Consider the following 23,164-nt stretch of genomic DNA (forward strand, 5'->3'; position numbering starts at 1 on the left):
ACAAATATGCATCTATCAACAAGTGAATCTAAGAATCAAGTGAATAAATAATCTGATGAATAGAATGAACTGGTGATTATAATAGAATCAGGGACATAGAAAGGGAATGGACCAACTATTCTTGGGGGGAAAGGGGTGTGGGAGATTCGGGAAGAGATTGGACAAAAATTGTGCACCTATGGATGAGGACAGTGGGTGGGGAGTGAAGGCGGAGGGTGGGGTGGGAACTGGGAGGAGGGGAGTTATGGGGGGAAAAAGAGGAACAAATGTAATAATCTGAACAATAAAGATTTAATTTTAAAAAAAAAAGGAGGCATTGTGAACTAGACTGAGAAGGAACAGCCAGAGATTTACAAAGATATTTGGGAATCTGTCTTGTAAACCAAGAAAAAAGGCAGTTTCAAAGAAGAGGGAATGATCAACATCAAATATTACAAAAAGGTCAAGTAAGATGAAATACTCCAAACTGGTCACTGCATGAAACACTGTATCTAAGTTACTAGATTCTCTTTTTTAAAATGAAAAAGGATTGCAGTAAGAAGGCAGTAGAGAGGGGGATACAGAAAAGAGAGTGGACAAATGATGGATACAAGTCACTAGTAGTAAGGAAAGAGAAACTGGTTTCCAGATCTACCTCTACAAGGCAGGACAGGAAGCTAGGGTAGATTAAACACATGGTCAGGGATATCCAAACGAGAAGGAGGAGGAAATGAAGTCTCACCCAATGAATCCCAACCTATTTATACCCCAGGTTCTGTGTTAATGGTGAAATAAGTCAGTCAGAGAAAGACAAGTATCACGTGATCTCACTTATATGTGGAATCGAATGAACAAAATAAATTGACAAACAAAATAGATCCAGAGACATGAAAGCATGCAACAGACTAAGGATCCTCAGAGGAAATGGGGGAGGAGGGGAGAGATCAACCAAAGAACTTACATGCATATATGTATAACCCATGGACACAGATAATAGTGGGGTGAAGGCCTGGGGAGAGGACAGGAGTGGAGGGGAAAGGGGGACATCTGTAATACTTTAACAATAAAGATAAATTTTAAAAACTAGTTAATAACTCATAATAGAATTCAGTGATGCCTTCAGAAAATTATATAAGGATGAGTAACTGCTTTGCAATTCAAAAAGAAGCTTTCCTCTTTTAAAATTATTACGTACTTTCAAATGTAAAACTGACCTTTGTGCAGTCTGCAACCCATAATCAGCCACGCCTATAAGGATTAGGAGTATATATACAGAGAGAGAAGGAGCTAGCAAAGCCCCTTGGGCCAGGATCAACTGGAGAGGAGCAATGGTGTTATTCAGAAGTTTTATCTTCCTCTTAGTCCTACACCTGCTGCAGGCGTCTGATACTTCCCTTGTTCGGCTGAATAACAATGGCTATGAAGGCGTCATCATTGCTATAAACCCTGGTGTGCCAGAAAATGAAGCACTAATTGAAAAAATAAAGGTAAGAAAGAAATGGAATCTTCTTGTGTTTGTTTTCTAGAAAAGGAAAAAAAGTTAGTTGTTAATAAATATTATGGAAACTTCTGAATGCTCCAGAAAGTTTAAAAACAGTATGTGCAGTGAGGGCAGTGGGTATTGGGAGGCTATACACGGGGTTCTCCGCTGTCTCAACATAAGACCAAAGACAAGGCACAGGACCTACCTGATCCTGTTTCTTCATGTGTAGATGAGCAGTTGGACTTGTCTGTTCTTTGTTTTTGTTTTTTTGATGTATTGATTTGAGAGAGAGGAGGGGGAGGGAGAGAGAAATATTCACATATTTGCTGTTCCACTTATTTATTCATGCATTGGTTGATTCTTGTATGTGCCCTGACCAGGGATTGAATCAGCAACATTGGTGTATCTTGACAATGTTCTAACAAATTAAGCTACCCAGCCAGGGCTTGGACTTGTCTGTTCTTTAAACAATTATTGAGTGCTTATAGCAAGGCAACAGTGAATGAAAGAGCCCCTTCCCTTATGCAGTGTACATTCTTTTCAGATACAGATAATTAAACATGTAAATGTATAGCAGAACAGTTGGTGGTGAGTTGCTATGGAATAAAAATAAACAAGCAAAGTGGGGAAGGCACTGTTGGTCAGGGGGAGATAGGAGGAGAATGTAGGGAAGACAGGGAAAGCCTCAATGTTGATGTGACCTCCAAGCAGAGACCTGAAATGAGTGGGGGAGGAAGCCCATTGAAAATCTTGGGAAGGGAATAGAGGGAGCAGCAGCATGGAGGTGATAACATGCTTATTTGTACCAAGGAAACAACTGTAAATGAGCAGGAGGAAGGGTGGGAGAGCTGAAGTTGGAGAGGTAGCAGGGACCAGGCCCATGGAAAAAATTGGGCTTTTACTCTGCGTGGACAGAAGGATTCTGAACAGAAGAGAGGCGTGCTCCCTCATACATGTTCTAAAATCACACTGACTATAGTGTTGAGGAAACTGGGTAGAAAGCTTCCACTTGTCACTAATCCTGTATAAGCTCTGCACAGCATGGAGGTATAGAGGGACATCAGGTGGGAAGCTGTTGTAGGGGAGAAGTGATGGTGATTAGGAACAAGGATATTCTGGTAGAGATCTATAAAGTGGTGTGATTCTGAACATATTATGATGGTGTCATAGACAAATTTGTTGATGATTTAGATGTATGTGGAGTAGGGAAAGGTAGGAAGGAGAGATAGGAGTCAAACAAGACTTCGAGGGTTTTGGCCTATACACTTGGAAAGATGCTCAATGCAAGAGCTACGGAGCTGCAGTGACTCGGCAGTGGCAGTTCTCTGGGCTTATGCTAGGTCAGGAGTATCACAGAGGACAAGATCCTTCCTTGAAGAAAATACCAGTATAGACTGGGATGTTGCCATCAAGATGATGAGGTTGATATCATCATCTAGCACCCAGGATTTCTTAATTATTCAGTGGGTTTGATCATGTTAAATTACTATAAATCCCTTTTATTCATCTATTTCCCCCACTACATAGTAAACTCTAGGGTGGGACTATTTCTATTATTAATCATTGCATTTTGGGGTTCAGGATACTGAACAATATGGGATGATATTATTTTCACCTTGATAACAGAGGAAAAGTTATGTCTATGATCAAAAAGCTCTACCTATAAATTTTTCCATCACCCCACCCCCAGGCTCCAACTCAACCAAGCTTCTTCTATTAGGGGAATGGATGTGTAATAAAAAACCTCTCCTATGACTCATGCCTACACACTGTTCTAAACGTGTATCTAATAAGGCTATTCTCTACTAGATTTATAAATAGTAATGATATCAATAGTTTTATGACTATGTGTAGAGCACTTGTTTCATGCTTATGCCAACCTTAAAGATAGGTAGTAATAGTCTATTTAAGAGATAAGGAAACTAAGGTTCAGAGCATTATATAAGTGGGCCAAAATCTATCACCCAGAAAGTGCTAATGCCAGCACTGGAGCCAAGTAGATGACTCTAAAATCTATCATAGTATGCAATTTCTCTTAACACCAAATAGAAGCATTTGCCTTTCAATGCAGAATTATACCCAAAACCTTTAAATGTGCAGGATTAAGCTATAATTTTTGGCAGACAGGTAGCATGGTTAGAATTCTGAGGCAGAGACTCTGTTCACTAGTCAGTGGCTTTTTCAATCCACTCTTGATCTGAGAAACGCCTGTAATGAACCTCTGCTCATTCAGTTCACTGCCATATATTCTTTTATAACAGGACATGGTGACTGCAGCTTCTACTTACCTATTTGAAGCCACAGAAAGAAGATTTTTTTTCAAAAATGTATCAATATTAATTCCTGATACTTGGAAGGAAAACCCTCAATACAGAAGACCAAAACATGAAAGCTACACACATGTAAGAGTAAAAAAAAGTCTCTTAAAATATTATATTTTCTGGTGCTCCTCCATTGAACTGAAAATTGATTGTTTTAGAGTTTTTCTGACTAAATGTTATCATTTCTATTTCTGATGTTTTAAAAATCTTTTTAAACATTCTCAGGCTGATGTTTTAGTTGCACCACCTACCCTACCTGATAGAGATGAACCATACACCAAGCATTTTAAACCCTGTGAAGAAGAAGGAGAATACATTCATTTCACCCCTGACTTTGTACTTGGGAAAAAACAAAAAGAATATGGACCAGCAGGTAAGAATTAGATTAATATATATTTTGCAATGATTCCAATAAGCAGATGTGTACCCAAGTTAAATGTACAAACCTTAGAGCCAGAGTCTATAGGCTCAAATCCTAGCTCCCCTTGGACAAGTGAGCTAGGCTCTCTGTGCTTATTTCCTGTAAAATGGTGAATAGAGAAGCTACTACTGTATAGAATTGTTGTGAATATTAAATTAGGTAATCCATGCAACTGTTCTCAGTAGTGTCTACAGAAATTTGAACACAGCAATAATAATAAATATTTTTCTTAAGCATACTTTTCAAATCTTAATGTTCCAGTTCTCCACAGCTGTATATTAATCACATGCCACCTTAATGGAAGGCAGATGTGTGAAAAGCTGAAAAGAGACAAGATTACAGTTCCTGGCCAAGAGAAAACACTCTGAGGCTGTAATTGCTGATACTATTATTCAACTTATTTGGTTGAACTAGATGTACTTGTCTGTTAGTGATCATTTTTACCTATAAAAAATGGTAATTTCATCTAGTTCAGTCTAAAAGTTAAGGTCATTGGTCAAATGAACTTAAAGCACATCATTTCACATATCACTACACAGGAAAACATTCCTGAACCCACATAGCCCAAGATCACCTCTCTTCCACTGTCCCTTCAATGAGCATTCATTAAGTCCCTTGTTTTTGTCAAACACTCAACCCTGGTTCTCATTACCTGTTTCCCAACCAGTCTTGAAAGCTCCATCCCATCTCATGCCATCTGAATCTTAACTCTCCCCATACTTTAGTCCAATCACATTTCTTCCTCTTGGCACCTCTAATCTTTGCTCCCTTCTAACGATAATTTTTTCTTTACATGGCAGGTCCAGCAAAGTGGAAATAGCTCAATTCCCTCACCACTCTTATCCTTATGTTTCATTCAATTTGCCAAATCCTCTCTACTAAATGTCCAGCTAGTTTCCTTTTGCTCCTGTTAATGTTTTCAAGATTGTGAAAGAAAATTACAAAGCTAATCGGTATCATTACAAAAATACATTTTTCAAACTTAGGGAAGTCCTCACAGTTACTCAATAATGTTTTACTTGCACCTTCTTAACTCCCTTTCTCATTCCTAAGCAGCTGTTCTAAAACTTGTACCATTTTTCTCAAGATCTGTAGCCACTTTTTTTCAATCCCATCAATCAACAGATGCCTTGATTGAGAAATAGAACCCCTACCTTTTTCTCTACTTCCAAATTCATGTCTACCTGCACCTATATTAGACAAGAAGGATTTTCTCTAATTTTAAAGCTAACATCCCCACTTGAGCTCTTGCTCTTTTAAAATACCCCCACCTTAGCCCTGTTCTATAACTGGTAGCTTTCCTCCTTATTCTTAGACAGGAGCTTTTCCTATAATGTGATACATGTGTTTGTGAAAAACTCACATGCTGAAAAACAATGTTCTAAAAACAACATGGCTCTTGAACAACAAGATTAAGAAGAGAGTCCTCAAAATATATGCAACTTATAATAAATATAGTAACAATAATAACAATAGGTTCCTGGAAAGAACATTTAAACAATCTTGGCCATAGCTGTTTGGCTGGAAGTTGCCATCATAGTAGATATTAAAAGTACAGATGCAAGCACACACATAGAGTGAAATGCTATTAGAAATGAGAACAGGGCTAGTAGAAACTGAGACAATGATATAGATGTGAATGAAATTCTAAGTTAGAGGAGCTGCTTTTCTTTCAATAAAAATTGTATACACTTAAGGCGTACAACATGCTGATTTGATATACATATACTTATTGAATGGTGAAATTATTACTAGAGTCAAGCTAAATAGCATAACATCTCCTCACATAGCTACCTGTGTGTGTGTGTGTGTGTGTGTGTGTGTGTGTGTGTGTGTGGTGAGATCCGAACTCTACTTTCTTAGCAAATTAAGGTGGGCTTGGGAAGCAGGGCAACCTGCCATGAGCTGTGAAGAAAGCAAGTGTAAGAGTAGACCACTGTAAAAAGGAAGCCACAGGTGCAGGCAATTTTATGTTTTCTTAAAATTCACCAAATTTCTATGATCTGAGGAATTTAAGTGATATGAGGGTTTTTTCCCTCCTATACTGAAGGTTATATATAATTCCAAAATCACTAATCAGACTCCAGTTGCTTAGAAAATCTTACACCAGTGCTTTTAAATTTTAAAAATTAAGAGGAATAACTTAGGGACCAGTTTCTGATTCAGTAGATCTAGAGTAGACCCAAGATTCTGCATTTCTTGTTAGCTCCCCCATGATGCTGATACTGGTGGGTCAAGGAACACATTTTGAGTAGCAAGGACTTAAAGAAGAAAAATGACTTTTGCATAATACTGACATTTTCCTCTAATTTTTGGATCTCATGAGTTCATTTGAGTTAGAGAAACACATGGTAACAGAACAGACTATATTTCCATCTTCTCCTTCTCCATTTCTATTTCATTTGAAGTTTTTCCTAATATTGATAAAGCAAAAAGTCTACTTGTTTTTTCTTTCTGCATTTCAAGTTATGGGTGTACCTTTATTCTTCCATTTACCCTGAAATTATTAGAAAAAATTTTTTTATTCTGACTCCGTCTAAGTCTAATCTAGAAAAGGAATACATCCTACTCATCTTTATATTTTCTATTACCTAGTATAGTGTTGAAAATATAATTAATAAAACTTAATTTCATATAATAAACTAACCACTTCATTTAGATAGCCCCAACATTATATATAATCTATAGCTGTGTTTTCAATCTTTATTTTTTCATTATCAAATCCCTAAGGAACATTTGTAGACATTTTTAAAAATTTAATTGTGCTCCCATGAAATTTTAGTACCACAAATTTTACCTATATGTTTATGTTGTTAGTAGGAGTGAACTTTGTAGAACCAAAAAACCATTGTAATATGTAAGACTTTTTGTTCCCACCCCCATTAACCAAAACCTAAAGCCCAGTCTATTCTGTTCATAGCATATACCAGTGATGGCGAACCTATGACACTCGTGTCAGAGATGACACTCGAACTCATTTTTTTGGTTGATTTTTCTTTGTTAAATGGCATTTAAATATATAAAATAAATACCAAAAATATAAATCTTTGTTTTACTATGGTTGCAAATATAAAAATATTTCTATATGTGACACAGCACCAGAGTTAAGTTAGGGTTTTTCAAAATGCTGACACGTTGAGCTCAAAAGGCTCGCCATCACTGGCATATACATACATACACAAAAAAAAGTTTCAATGATTTAACGTTGTAGAATAAAAAAGATAATATACTATATACCATATTATAATTCAATATAATGTTATATGCTTTTTTACAAACAAAATATAAATATTGGCAGTTATTTAAAACCTAAGTATAATTATTTTTTATTTAAAAACCCATTGCTTAAAATATTTGAAGGGCAAATTTTGTCACTTGAATTATGATCATATATTTGAAATATTTTCCCACAGGCAGACTACTTGTCCATGAATGGGCCCATCTCCGCTGGGGAGTTTTTGATGAGTACAATGACGATGAACCTTTCTACAGTGCTTCGTCTAAAAGAATTGAAGCAACAAGGCATGATCATGTACATTTTCTTCAGTTACTTCAGGCTATCACTTCCTTAGGTTGATTTATATTTATTTGAAATGCCAATCATTTCTTTGTCCCAATGCAGATAATAGATGCTATAACATAAAAACAGTGTCCTTTTAAAAAAAGAAAATGTATCTAAAAGTGGCTAGTTTCCCATTTAAAATACACATAACTTCAAGAACATTTGGAAGCCAAGTTGACATATTTTTATACCTCTCCACCATGGCTGCCAGAACTCATTTACATTAAAGTTGGTCTCTGTGTAAAAGGTTGTACTATATGCTGGAAGATCAAAACAAGAATGGAAAAATGGTTAATAAATAGTGGTAACTGCAGGCTGAGTAAAAAAATCAACCAGCTTCAAGGAACCATAACAGAAATTTCCTGAGATTTATAAAATTCACTTTAAAAATACCAATCTAACATCACAGTTAATAACAGATAATCCTCTTGGTTCTGAGGTTAAGAGTGCAGACTGGGTGGAGGAAATCTATCTAAAATTGTCTGCCATCAGTTTACTCAATCTTAAATGCCCTGCTGGGGCGTGGGACTTATCAAAAATGTATAAACTCTGAGATATATGTTTTCAATGAAAGCCCTTTATTAGCCATAGCACCACTTTCAGGATACATATTTTAGAGAATATTACATTGATTACATTTGTTTCATTATATTCCCCCTAAATGTCTAGTTTATACTGTGCAAAATGCATCATGATTGTTAGTAGAGATAACATCATTATATTCACTGAGTTTTGAGGCAATAGTAGCATACATATTTGTAGGAGACTCTCTAAATTACTGAATGAAAGTTAGTCATTGTTTTTTTAATTAATTAAATTATTAGTTAAGGTATTACAAATAGTAGTACATAGGTCTCCTTCTTTTCCCCATTGACCTCCCCCCGGCCTTCCCTACCCCTGGTCACTTGCCCTCACCCCCCCATTGTTTCTTAAATATGAATTGGAAACACAATGAATAGGTGGGATATATTCACACGCCAGCATGTTTGTTATAATCACTGACACCTGTGGCCAATTTCATGTAACAAAACCTATGTCTAAAATGCCTCCACCATTCTTTACTGTCCTAGGCAATACTTCAGTCTTTCCTTCAGGCCACATTTCATTTGGATAAAAACGCTCCTTGAATAATCAAAATACTTATAGTTATGCCACATCCCATTGTTTTAGAGGTAGCTTTGGGGGGTGGAGAGAAATCTATAAAGAATTTTAAGCTAAGGTGGTACCAAGAGTAAATGGTTTCACAAGTTATCTTGCCCAGATGCCTGCAATGCATTTACTTCCACAAGGATGGCAGGAGAGATGTTTGGAAAAGGGGAGCCTAGAGTCATCAGTGTTAACAGGTTAGCAGCAACATTTTAATCTCAGCAGATAGCTCAGCCATTGCATACACTGGGAATACCTCTTAAAAGTTCCCTCTGAAATTTCTTGGAGAACTGCTCTGGTAGAAATCCTTACACTTTACTGTCAAATAAGAATAAAAACCTTGATATAAGGATCATTGTGAATAGAAACACTTAAGATTTTCAAAAAGTTGTTACTGGTTAGGTTGCCTCAAAGACTAACTGTCACTTATTTTCAGGTGTTCCACAGATATTACTGGTGTGAACAGAGTTTATAAATGTCAAGGAAATAGCTGTGTATTTAATAAATGTAAAATTGATCCTAAGACAAAACTATATGAAAAAAATTGTCAATTTTTCCCTGACAAAGATCAAACTGAAACAACATCCATAATGTTTATGCAAGGTATTACTTCTGTAAGTATGTCAATTATTTCTTCATATAGTATATTTATAATCAAAGGGCATGTTATCACGTTTATAAAATATCTGTGCAGGTGACCTGAGGGATTAAATGTATTAATACAGAGTTCTTTGAACATTGACTGGCACATAATAAGTACTCAACTATTGCTATTTATTATTACTACCATTGAAAATCCACTTTAGTATTCTATGATTCCTCAATGAATGAAATTTCATTAAACAAAACACCTATTTGCATAGATTTTTTATTTTTATCAAATTTTGAGTTGAATGTTTAAATGCATCATATGTAACACTTTTTTTTTCATCTTACTAACCTTTTAGGTTGTTAAATTCTGTAATAAAGAAAACCATAATGGAGAAGCTCCAAGCCTACAAAACAAGAAGTGCGAATTCAGAAGCACATGGGAGGTGATCAGCAACTCTGAGGATTTTAAAAACACCACACCTATGGTGGAATCACCCCCTTCACCTGTCTTCTCATTGCTGAGGATCAGAGATAGAATTGTGTGCTTGGTTCTTGATAAATCTGGAAGCATGGCGGTATGTTCATGGGCCCATTTTTCCTAGATATAGTGACTAATGGATGAATGAATACCTAAGAACACTCTGAACACTACTTTCACCTGGGTTGTTCTAAATTGCATGGTGGGATAAGACCCGTCATGTCCTATGATTACGACCTCAGGATGGGCAGTAAATATTGTAATAAAAGCAGGATGACAATACAGTTGGAAAGACTTAACATGAAAGACTATTTTTTCCAGAAAATGGAAGGTTTACTGAGGAGAACTTTTAGGCCCATTAGTAAAGATTTAGTTAGAAGATCAGAAGGAGAGATTGAAATACATAAATGTTTTCTTACCCGCCTCTTTTATCTACTGGAAATACTTGACAGACTTGAGGATACAGTGGATCGCTGAACTCCATTCAGAGTCAATCTTATTTATCATCTATATAAGTGACTCTTTATGATCAAAGAGACAAGCAAAAAGCACCATCATAAGGAAGCTATGGTCAGATTCAGCCACTTATGCCTTCTATCACTTAGTAAACGGTAGGCATTGTGCTAGGCTCTAGGAATAGAGACCCATATCCTTGAAGGGTTCACAGAGAAAACTTTCCCTTCCCCATTACCACATTAACTCACACTCCTCCTTTAAAATTTGGTACAGGCGCCCACCTCCTGCAGGAGATGGACTGGTCTTCCAGGCTGAGCTAATGGCCCTTCTGCTGGTTTCCCACAATAAACTGTGCAAACCTCTATTCTACATATTATATTGAAATTACACATTTCTCTCCCACTAGACTAGGCGCTCCTCTAGGACTTGGAACCGTATCCTCTAGAAACCATGTCCTCTCGTACTTGAAACCATTTCTTATTCATTTTCATCTCCCTTTTGTCTAGAACAGGGCTTATCACATATAGGTGCTTAATAAATAATTATTGAAATGAATGGACTATTAAAGAGCAGGCATTATGTGATGTGGCATCCAGAAGAATGGCATATTTGAGACAGGACTGAGCATACTGAAGACCAAAAAGAATGTATTCAACAAATGGGGGTTTGCGTGGTTACGGAAAGGGCAGAGAATCATAATAGCACAGGGTTTCAGAGAGAACATCAGTGCTAGACACCAGCACATAGAAGTGTTCTAGGAGGTGTCGCTGGGAAGAGATGACAGAGCCTGGTTTGAAGGTAAAGCAAAGTGGCAAAGAGAGCCCTCAAAGATGGGGCTGAAGAAGTCTCTCACTGTGACTTGGATCTAGGGAGTTTAGAAAGAAATTTGGGCATGTGTTAAGGGGAGGTACTACAGATAAGTTGGTGTTGAGGGACTGGAAATGGCAAATGCATGAAGAGATTTACTTCCTGGGCATTCACCTAGGTAAGAGGGATGTGAGTCTTAATGGGTTACCACAGAACCAATGCCAATTAACCTATTGCTGGAGAAATGTTGGGGAGAGGTTAGGAGCAGAAGTAGGAACAGAGCCTCTCAGAAATTTGCTGCAACTCAAGAAACTTTTAACTTTTCAGTTGTCTAGTCTCCAGTGGGTAGGGAGATTTCAGTCTCTAGTTGGAGTCCTTGACAGTCTGGTTTTATATTCTGGGACATAGGGAGTGGATTCATCTTGACATCCCAGGAGTAATTAGGAAGTCTCTAAGATGTGAGTCATCACCCCTCAATTCCAACCCAAACCCCAAACCTGTACCTGTAATTTGGGTGCTAAGCAGCCAAGAATCCCTTCTAGTTAAAAGCCTGTGTTCCTTACCATATGTTCCATAATACATATAACTATGTTTTTAAATGTTATCAATTAAAAAATTGCTTTCTTTAATGACACCAATTACTAGAAAATTCTTCATAAGTTCTGTTTACTCATTGTATGTAATCTACTATGATTTTTCAGTCAAAACCAATTGTTTTTCTTGTCCTTTTTCATTCAGGGTGTCCGCCTAACTCGAATGAATCAAGCAGCAAAATATTTCCTGCTGCAAGCTATTGAAAATGGAACCTGGGTGGGGATGGTGCACTTTGATAGTGCTGCCTACATTAAACATGAGCTAATCCAAATAATAAACACCAACGAAAGAAATATGCTCTTGAACAGCTTGCCTACAAATGCTGGTGGGGGAACTTCCATCTGCACTGGAATTAATGCAGCATTTCAGGTGAAAATCATACTGCATATATAGTTTGTTTGTTTTTTATCATTAGAACATTTTTCTATTAGTGCTGCTGCACATACTTACTAATTTTAACATAACTAATTCTAAGAAATACAGAACTAAGAACTTTAAAAATTCACTTGATTTTCTAAATGGGTCAATGAATCAATGAATAAACTGATGGATAAATATATTAATACTAGAGGCCCGGTGCACGAAATTTGTGCACTGGGGGGTGGGGTTCCCTCAGCCCATCCTGCCCCTCTCACAGTCTGGGAGCCCTCAGTGGATGTCCTACTGACGGCCACAGTCTGACAGCAGAGGCTCGGAGCAGCCATCCTGTGTGTGTGTGTGTGTGTGTGTGTGTGTGTCTGTCCGCTGGGGGCCTGCCCCCAGCAGCATTGGAGGCTCAGAGCAGGCGCTGTGTGTGTGTGTGTGTGAGTGTGTGTGTCTGCTGGGGGCCTGCCCCCAGCCACACCATGGAGGCTTGGAGCAGGCGCCTTTCTGTGTTGATCTCTCAGGCTCCTGGCCTCCACTGCATGTTTTTCTCTCCCTTGAGCTGTGGCCAGGGTGGGGTGCTGTCTGCAGGCTGCGCTTTCCTGCTCATGGATCACCGGATCACTGCAGAGACTGGGGCCAGGCCCACCGGGGGGCCGCCCACCCTCCACACTAGCCTGCTCTGGGATCGCCATGGCAATCCCAGGAGCAGGCCCACCTGGGGGCCGCCCGCGCTCTGCACTTGCCTGCTCTGGGATTGCCATGGGGTCCCAGCTGGCAGCGGGGCTTAGGTGCACACGGGGGTCCCAGCTGGGGGCGGGGCTTAAGCGGTGTGGGGCTTAGGTGGCACACAGGAGTCCCGGCTGAGGGCGGGGCTTAGGCGCACAGGGCTTAGGTGGCACACGGGGGGTCCCGGCTGGGGGCAGGGCTTAGGCTGCAGGGGCTTAGGTGGCACACTGGGGTCCTGGCTGGGGCGGGGCTTAGGTGACGTGATCACGCCACCTAAGCCCGGCTGCCCAGGGCCGCACATGGGGCCGGATGGCATCTGGCACTGGCCAGCCCTGCCTGCAGTAAAGGTGCTGATTAGCCAATGGGAAGTGTAGCGAAGGTATGGTCAATTACCTTTTTTGTCTTTTATTAGATAGGATAAGAAAGCCACTAGAATATAAGTCCAATAAAGTCAGAAACTTTATGGTTTGTTTACATGTTCTTTTACCTTGCAATAGTCAGTGCTCAATAAATGTTAGTTAAATAAATGAGTGATTGAGCATCAAAAGTTATCAACTTTTAAGGCAATGAAACAAGTTAAATGGTGTGATTCCACTTTGGGCCAATCCTCATTTCAGTCTCTGTGACATTCAGATAAACTGATGTTTACCTACTAAGCAGATGTAGCAGGGACTGTTAGTCATAGGGGAAGGAATACTGGTGAGAACATGAGTTTTGACATCAAAGTACTGACTGCTATTTACCAGTTTTGTGGTCTTAGGCAACATTTTCAGTATCTTTGGACTCTCAATGCCTTATCTATAAAATATAGGCAAATAAGAATGTCTACTTCATAGGATTATCATGAGAATTAAATGAAATGATATATTTACATACATAGAACAACATTAATTATATTACATAGTAAATATATAATTTACAACTATTATTATAAACCTCATTTTCTTCCAAATTGTATCTTGAGCTTATACTTAATATCAAATGTGTCATTTTCCTGCTTAGAAATCTTCATGCTTCCCTCACAGTCTATAGAATTATATCTGAATTCCTCAGTCTGATGCTATTCAAAATGTCTATCACCGCCTCAGTAAAACTGCTCTCATCTCTTTCTCCAGCCTATAACTCTCAATTCTCCTTTCTGATGCTCTATGCTTTAACCCAGTGGTTCCCAACCTTTTTTTGACCATGCCCCACCTAAGCATCTCTAAAAATCCCAATTCCCACCCTGTGACATATGATTATTATTCAAAAAGTGAACTCATATTCTCGTGGAGGAAGCTTAAAGGGACATTAACTTGGTCTAAACAAGCTTCCAAAGAATATGGCATTCAGGAAAGAGAAAAATAAAAGAACAAAAGGACAGTTGAAGTACTGAGGAAGAAATCACTAAGAAATTGTTAAAAAGAATAATAATAATATGAAGTGATATGAAAAGATAGCAAATAAAGTTTCAAAACATATAATAGAGAACTGAAATGCATAAATATGTCAGAATATATATTACTGTATATTAGGCCCCCAGAACCATATGCAAAGAATTCACTGTTAATAACTCATTCTCGAATTGCCCCCCTTCAAAATCAAATTGTTCCCCTGTGGGGCATGTGCCCCATGTTGGGAACCACTGCTCTAACCCAGTTACTGCACACATTGTTCTCCAAGCCCACCATGTACTAACAGCCTTTGTTCCTTTGCCCAGGCAATTCCTCTACCTAAAATGTTTCTTTCTTTGCATTTTTGCATGTTAAGACTCTCCTGATTCTTCAAAATCCTTGCTCCTTCATGTAGCATTTCCAGCTTTTCCCAACCCTATTAAATCTCTCTCATTTATAATTTGCATGGCATTTTAGTGTAGCTTTCTAACATGAAGTCCTACTTAAAACTCTAATTATCATTACTAGTTGTAACACTAAGCACAATTCTTCATCTCTATAGTCAATTACATCATTAGTAATAAATATATGTTTATAATAGAGTAATAAATATATGTTTGTTCATATTTTAATTTATTTAAGATACTAGCGGCCTGGTGCATGACATTTGTGCACTGGGGGGGGGGGGGTCACCTCAGCCTGGTCTGCACCCTCTCACAGGGAGTGGGCCTAAGCTGGCAGTCAGACATCCCCCAAGAGGTCCTTAGTGCTGCCACGGAGGTGGGAGAGGCTCCTACCACCACCGCTGTACTCGCCAACCATAAACTTGGCTTCTGGCTGAGCAGCACTTCCACCAGGGGGCAACTCCTGCATTGAGTGTCCACCTCCTGGTGGTCAGTGTGCATCATAATGACCAGTCATTCCACCATTTGGTTGATTTGCATATTAGCCTTTTATTATGTAGGATATTTATTATATTAAGTAGAGGACAAACATATAATATATTATAATTTATTCAACATATATTTATGTAGCAAGCAAAACTTCCCTGTTCTTATGGCTCATGCAATTTCAGTGGGGAACTGATAGTACATAGGTAGATAAATGAACAAAAAAAATAACTGTAGATTGTGAAGATAGTATTGTGAGGAAACCAAACAGGGTGATGTGACAGACTAACTGGGAAAGGAGGGGCAGTGCCTACTTTAGGTGAAGAGGTCAGAGACTTTCTCTGAAGAGTAATATTTAAGCTATGACTTCAAGGATGAGAAAGCCATTGTTTCAGGCAGAAAGGAAAGTGCAAAGTCCCTTAAGAAAGAGGTGGAAAATAACTGGATTATTCTAAAAATTGATAGAGCTAGTGGCACTGGTTGTTTGACAAATGAGGGCATATGAAATGTAGTTGGCAGGTAGATAATGGCTAGATCTTCCAAAGCTTAAAAAAATAAGAAGTTTTATTTTATTGTAAGCACCACAAAAGGGTTTTAAGTATCAGAAATTGATCACTGCCCTAGCTGGTTTCACTCAATGGATAGAGCGTTGGCCTGCAGACTGAAGGATCCCAGGTTCGATTCTGGTCAAAGGCACATGCCTGGGTTGTAGGCTTGACCCCCAGTAGGGGGCCTGCAGGAGGTAGCCGATAATTGACTCTCTCTCATCATTGATGTTTCTATTTCTCTCTCCCTCTTCCTCCCTCTCTTAAATCAATAAAAAAATTTTAATTGGTCATCAATAATGATTTAGGAAAATTATTCTGGTTGCCTTGTATAAAATGAACTGTGGGGAGTAAGGGCAATAGTACGGTAGGTCTAACAACAGATTGGAAGCTTGGACTTGAATTAAATTACACATTACATAAAATACATTTAACATTTAGCAAATGTTTCAGAAAATGTAGCACAATAATATTGTGGTTTTTTTCTATTGAACTATGGGATATATTAATTGTGTCTTCATCAATCATCTCTATGTCTCCTTAGTCAGTCACCTATACCTCAATACATATTTTTTTAATTTAATTCCATTCTTTCCAGGAATGCAGGAACCATGTAGTTCCTGTTGAATCTCCAGCAGGCAAGACAGTGACTAACATATTAAATGCTCAGTGAATAACTAATACAAGAAAGGGAGAGGTGAACAAGAGAAATCTACTTCATCTTTGGATATTCATTTTCAATGAAATGTGTAGGTGGAAAGTGATGAGGATGCTATATAAATATTGTAGATGTATAAAAACATTTCCTATTTCTGAGTTGGTTTTAGTGCATGTCAGAGCATATTTCCCCAAAAATGCTGTGTGTGTGTGTGTGTGTGTGTCTATGTGTGTATGATTATTTGCCTTAAAACATGAAAAAATTTAAATGAGGATGTTCATATTGTTCCCCGACCCCACGTTTATTAGGGATTTCTATATTCCAAACCCTTCTGCAAATCTACTCACATCTCCATTCGAAGTTCATGAAAGCTACAGATAAATCAGTCATATTTTTCTCTTAGCCTGCACTCAGTTTCTCAAAATGGTGCACCAAGAAGCCACTGCCAATTAAATGCGTCAGAGAAGATGAAATGTAGTTGCTATCCTGTGACAAATTCTCTTTATCCTTTTCTACAGGAGCCTAGATTCAGAAATCTGAGTGTAAACTGATTGGCTCTATAGCAGCGGCTCTCAACCTGTGGGTCGCGACCCCTTTGGGGGTTGAACGACCCTTTCACAGGGGTCGCCTAAGACCATCGGAAAACACATATATAATTACATATTGTTTTGTGATTAATCACTATGCTTTACTTATGTTCAATTTGTAACAATGAAAATACACCCTGCATATCAGATATTTACATTACGATTCATAACAGTAGCATAATTACAGTTATGAAGTAGTAACGAAAATAATTTTATGGTTGGGGGTCACCACAAAATGAGGAACTGTATTAAAGGGTCGCAGCATTAGGAAAGTTGAGAACCACTGCTCTATAGGAAAAGGGTTCAAGCTACCAATAGAATTCCATCTCAATAAACATAATTCATGTAATCTTGGAGCACCATCAATATACTTAGTTTTGTGCTTGTTAGATTTAGAAGTAAAATAAAAGTTATATAACAAGATCCCTAATCTTGACCTGCTTAGAACTTCCTATACTCTTTTTCTATAATATACTGAGGGTTTCCTAATTTGCAATCATAATGCTTTCTTTTTTAATGTTGAAGTGGTTTCTTATTGCATTTAGCTGTCTATGCAACAGATTTTATAGTACACTGAAGCTTTGTCAGAGGGAAGTCTGGTCAAAGAAAGAAGAGAAATATCTAATGCCACTCTCTGCAATTATATTTTTGGTATCTGGTTGACCTAACTTCCAAGACTGAGATATCATTGATTCTTAACCCAAGTAAGATGATCCTAAGCCCTGCTCCCTCATTACTTCATTTGAGCAAACATTCCCTAAAGCAGACAGACAGAAAATAGAGTCATGTTGAAGTTACCTTGGGGGTTGCTGACTGCAGATCCTACAATTTTAAAACAGAAGCTTTCTATTCTTTTCTGGATACTTTCTTATTTTCTCTGTACACCTTTTCCTAGTCTCCCATAAGTCTACTTAATTTAGGAATCTGTGGTAATTATGCTCTGATTATGTTTACAGACAATAAGAAAAAGATACTCGCAAATAGATGGATCTGAAATAGTGCTGCTGACTGATGGGGAGGATAGCACTGCAAAAAATTGTCTTGATCAAGTAAGAGAAAGCGGGGCCATTATTCACTTCATTGCTTTGGGACTATCTGCTGATTACGCAGTCAAAGAGATGAGTGATGTAACAGGTAAAATATGACCTATATATTCTAGTCCTTTAATAGCAATGTGTAAATGTAGAGACTGACAACTCAACTTCTCTTGAGTTCTGAAGGCACTATGCCAGGAACTAGGGACCAGAATTAAACCAGACCTGATCTCTGTGTTCAAGATGCTCAGAGTCCTGATGGCTAGAGAGACAAATAAAACTACTAATCAGGTACATATTCAGATAACATTCCTCCATAACAGGGGGATTCTATAGAAGTCAAGCACTGTGTGAGCCGAAGAAGCCATTAATTCTCCCAGGGTTGTATAAAATCTGAGAAAGAAGGTATGAGAGACAAAGTAACTTCTGAGCTGTGCCTTGAACAAGATGTTGAATTTCTCTGGAGGAAGAAGGGGTTAGAAAAGATGATCAGGTCATGAGTAAAGAAATCATGTTGGGATGACAATGAAAGGCACATGGAGGGACAGTAAGAAATCCATAAGACGAGAGATTACTTTGGCTGCAGGTGTAGGGGGGCAATGGGATTCACAGAGGCTCAGAATGAAAAGATGCTAACAAATAAGCTTTTAGATAAATATTTACATTGGTAGCTGTGATCTTAGATACAGAGACAGCTGATGAATGGACTACATGTGCCTTCTTAAATATAGTAGAGAACACATAATTTACAACTTTATGGATATCAATTATTATATACTATAGGCCCAGTGCACAAAAATTTGTGCACTCTGAGGGGTCCCTCAGCCCAGCCTGTGCCTTCTTGCAGTCTGGGACCCCAGGGGGATGACCACCTGCTGGCTTAGGCCCACTCCCTGAGGGATTGAGCCTAAGCTGGCAGTCAGACATCCCTCTGGCAGCCTGGGAGCCCTTGGGGGATGTCCACTTGCCAGCGGGGAGCAGGCCTAAGCTGCAGTTGGACATCCTGAGCGCTGCTGAGGAGGTGGGAGAGGCTCCCACCACCACCACTATACTGGCAGCTGGCTGCCTGGCTTGTGGCTAAGCAGAGCCACCCCTGTGGGAGCACACTGACCACCAAGGGGCATCTCCTGCATTGAGCATCTGCCCCCTGGTGGTCAGTGTGTGTCATAGTGACCAGTCATTCCCAGTTGTTCTGCTGTTAGGGTCAATTTGCATATTACCCTTTTATTATATAGGATGCAGGCCTGGTGCATGGGGCCAGCTGGTTTGCTCTGAAGGGTGTCCCAGATGAGGGTTGGGGTCCCGCTGGAATGCCTGGCCAGCCTAGGTGAGGGGCTGAGGGCTGTTTTCAGACTGGCGACACCCTCTTCAGGGAGTGGGGTCCTGCTGGAGTGCCTGGCCAGCCTGGGTGAGGGGCTGAGGGCCATTTTCAGGCTGGCCACACCCCCTTCAGGGAGTGGGGTCCTGCTAGGGTGCCTGGCCAGCCTAGGTGAGGGACTGATGGCTGTTTGCAGGCTGGCCATTCCTCCAGCAGGAACCCTCACCCCATTAGAGTGTGGCCAGCCTGGGTGAGAGGCTGATGGCTGCTTGAAGGCTGGCCACAGCCCCTTCAGGGTGGGGGTCACCACTGGGGTACCTGGCCAGCCTGGGTGAGGGGCTCAGGGCCGTTTTCAGGGTGGCCACACCCCCTTCAGGGTTGGGGGGTGTCCTGCTGGGGTGCCTGGTCAGTCTGGGTGAGGGGCTGATGGCTGTTTGCAGGCTGGCCATGCCCCCCAGGAGGGAACCTCACCCGATGAGGGGTGGCCATCCTGGGTTAGGGGTTGATGGCTGTTTGCAGGCTGGCCATGGCCCCCAGCCACCCAGGCTCCCAGTATAGGCCGGCTGGAGGCAGGTATCTGGGATTTATTTATCTTCTTATAATTGAAACTTTGTTGCCTTGATCGGAGGCCACAGCTGGCCAGGGCAGGCGGGAAGCTTGTCTTCCTCCATCGCCAGGGCAACCAAGCCTCCTGCTTGCTCCAGCTCCGTGGCTGCAGGCCGCCATCTTGGTTGGGTTAATTTGCATATAGTCGCTCTGATTGTCTGGTGGGCGTGGCTTGGTGTGTAGCTGAGGTGCGGTCAATTTGCATGTTTCTCTATTATTAGATTAGATTGCGTTGGCTTCTATTGTTACCAAATACACACTTGATTTTTTAAAAATTCTTTATTGTTTAAAGTATTTCATATGTTTCCTTTTTCCCCCATTAACCTCTCCCCGGCTGTTCCCACACCCAGCACATGCTCTCACCCCTCTACTATCTGTGTCCATGGGTTATGCTTATATGCATGCATACAAGTCCTTTGGTTACTCTCCGCCCCCACCCAACCCCGCCCACTCCCTCCTCCGACTTCTCTCTGAGGTTTGAGGGTCTGTTCGATGCTTCTATGACTCTGGATCAATTTTTTGTTCATCAGTTTATGTTGCTCATTATATTCCAAAAATGAGTGAGATCATGTGATACTTATCTTTCTCCTACTCCTTTATTTCGCTTAGCATAATGCTTTCCAGGTCCGTCCATGCTGCTCCAAATAGTAAAAGTTCCTTCTTTTTTACCGCAGCATAGTAATCCATTGTATAGATGTACCACAGTTTTTTAATCCACTCATCTGCTGATGGGCACTTACCAGTAAATTGTGCTGCTATGAACATAGGAGTGCATATATCCTTTCTGACTGGTGTTTCTGATTTCTTGGGATATATTCCTGGAAGTAGGATTACTGGGTCAAATGGAGTTCCATTTTTAATTTTTTGAGGAAACTCCATACTGTTCTCCACAGTTGCTGCACCAGTCTGCATTCCCACCAGCAGTGCATGATTTTTACCTTTTCTCCTCATCCTCGCCAGCACTCGTGGTTTGTTGATTTGTTGAGGATAGCCATTCTGACAGGTGTGAGATGGTACCTCATTGTTGTTTTGATTTGCATCTCTCAGATGATTAGTGACTTTAAGCATGTTTTCATATGTCTCTTGGCCTTCTGTATGTCCTCTTTCCCAAAGTGTTTATTTAGGTTCTTTGCCCATTTTTTGATTGGATTGTTTATCTTCCATTTGTTAAGTTATATGAGTTCCCTATAAATTTTGGAGATTAAACCCTTATCAGAAATAACATTGGCAAACATGTTCTCCCATGCAGTGGAATTTCTTGTTGCTGTGCCTAAGCTTTTTATTTTGATGTAGTACCATTTGTTTATTTCCTCCTTAGTTTCCATTGCCCTAGGAGCAGTATTGGTAAAGATATTGCTATGACAAATGTTGGCTATTTTGCCGCCTATGGATTCTTTTAAGATTTTTATGGTTTCCTGTCTTATGTTTAAGTCCTTTATCCATTATGGTGTAAGTTGGTGGTCTAGTTTCATTTTTTTGCATTTATCTGTCCAATTTTCCCAACACCATTTATTTAAGAGACTGTCTTGACTCCATTGTATGCTCTTGCCTCCTTTGTCAAATATTAATTCAGCATAATGTCTTGGGTTGAACTTTTAGTTCTCTGTTCTGTTCCATTGGTCTATATGTCTGTTCTTGTGCTGGTACCAGGCAGTTTTGAGCACTGTGGCTTTGTAATATAGTTTTATATCTGGTATTGTGATCCCTCCAACTTTGTTCTTCTTTCTCAGGATTAATGCAGCTATTGGGGTCTTTTTTTATTCCATACTAAGAAGCCCAGCGCGCGACTGAAATCACGCGCAAGGAGGAGCCGGACCCATGCCTGACTAGCGCCATGGGTGGCCGGGACCCGCTTCTGATTTCTGCCCCAGGACACCCTGGCCCAATCTCTCCCCCTCCCCCCGGCAGCTCGGCCAGCCCCAGGCACCCCTGGCCCCCTGCCTGTGTCCACTCCGGGCTCCTGTCTCTGTCTCCGTCTCCGCTCCAGACCTCACCTGTGCGCATAACAGGTTTACTGTTACCTTAAAAATCACTAAATTGTGATAAGTACTTATTTTCTAGAAAGTAACCTAATAAATATATTTACATTTTAGGAGGAAAGCATTTGTCTGTCTCAAATGAAGTCCAGAACAATGGCCTCATTGATGCTTTCGGGGCCCTTACATCAGGAAACGCTGATATTTCCCAGAAGTCTATTCAGGTCTGAGTTCCAATTCCTCAGGTTTTTGTGTCTGTATTTAGTCATACCAAGAAAAATACTTTGGTTATTATAAGTTTTGAGTTCCATATTTTCTCAAAGTAAGTTATTAATTAAAATCAAAACTAAGTATGTAATAAAAATTCATGGCCATTCTTCAGATATGGCCAAAACACGTAGTAAAATAGTAGTGAAATAGCAGATTTTTTTCTTTTTTTTTCTTACATAAAGTTTGGTTAAGGAATAACATCAAAATGTTAAATTTTGCCCTCGTCAGTTTGGCTCAGTGGACAGAGCCTCAGCCTGCAGACTGGAGGGTCCCAGGTTCGATTCCAGTCAAGGGCACATGCAGCTGTTCAATGATTCTCTCATCATTGATTTTCTCTCTCTCCCTCTCCCTTCCTCTCTGAAATCAATAAAAATATATATTTTTAAATGTTAAATTTTTCATAAAATATAGACTTTGCCCAATAATACAGCATCCATTTTTCTAAGAATACATAAAAATATATCATACTTTCAAGATTTCTCTCATCTTTCACTGCTGTGAAATAAATTTAGGTTAGGTGAATGAATTCAAGAACCTGGATTAGAAATGGAAGGAAAGTATCTTGGAAAGAAATTTATCTGAAGAAAGAGAATGAATAATCATTACAGATTAAAAAAAATTAGGGTTTCCTTTATGTCTTCAACCACTCTTTTCACTGGCTTTCTATTTTATTCACCTCTCTTCTGAACTCAACTCATTTTTTCACCTGTGTTTAAATAACATCCTCATATTCTGTTACTTAGATTCAAAAACTTTGACTAAACTTTGATTCTTCAATCATGTCCAATATAAAATGTCAACACAGACTATTTCCTTGAAAGTATTTTTTTTACAAAATTCTGTTTTTATCCCTATCCATTCCCACCAAATCTACATCATGTCACCTTATGTGAAAACTTGTCTTCCATCTTCCAGTTCATTAGGTCTATGCCTACATTAAAACTTGACATGATCATCTAAACAAACCTATTTTCCTC

General features: G+C 39.5%; 1 protein-coding gene across 2 annotated transcripts in view; it reads left to right on the forward strand.

Annotated features, from left to right (window-relative positions):
* Positions 1-1,293: 1,293 nt before the first annotated feature.
* LOC139003520 (calcium-activated chloride channel regulator 4-like) overlaps positions 1,294-23,164 on the forward strand; it is a 29,763-nt gene continuing 7,892 nt past the window's right edge. Inside the window, exons 1-9 of one of the 2 annotated variants that reach the window (XM_070405506.1) lie at positions 1,294-1,466; positions 3,724-3,864; positions 4,009-4,156; positions 7,618-7,726; positions 9,349-9,526; positions 9,860-10,078; positions 11,983-12,207; positions 17,940-18,117; positions 22,035-22,141. In XM_070405506.1, the coding sequence (XP_070261607.1) occupies positions 1,308-1,466; positions 3,724-3,864; positions 4,009-4,156; positions 7,618-7,726; positions 9,349-9,526; positions 9,860-10,078; positions 11,983-12,207; positions 17,940-18,117; positions 22,035-22,141 (1,464 nt within the window). In that variant the 5' untranslated portion in view covers positions 1,294-1,307. Of the gene's footprint in view, positions 1,467-3,723; positions 3,865-4,008; positions 4,157-7,617; positions 7,737-9,348; positions 9,527-9,859; positions 10,079-11,982; positions 12,208-17,939; positions 18,118-22,034; positions 22,142-23,164 lie in introns of those variants that run through there. The other variant, XM_070405507.1, reaches the window with a different exon arrangement.

The sequence above is a fragment of the Myotis yumanensis genome, unplaced genomic scaffold (assembly GCF_028538775.1).
Source record: "Myotis yumanensis isolate MYYU_CA2020_CCGP unplaced genomic scaffold, mMyoYum1.0.hap1 SCAF_2, whole genome shotgun sequence".
In the NCBI taxonomy this organism is placed as follows: Eukaryota; Metazoa; Chordata; class Mammalia; order Chiroptera; family Vespertilionidae; genus Myotis; species Myotis yumanensis.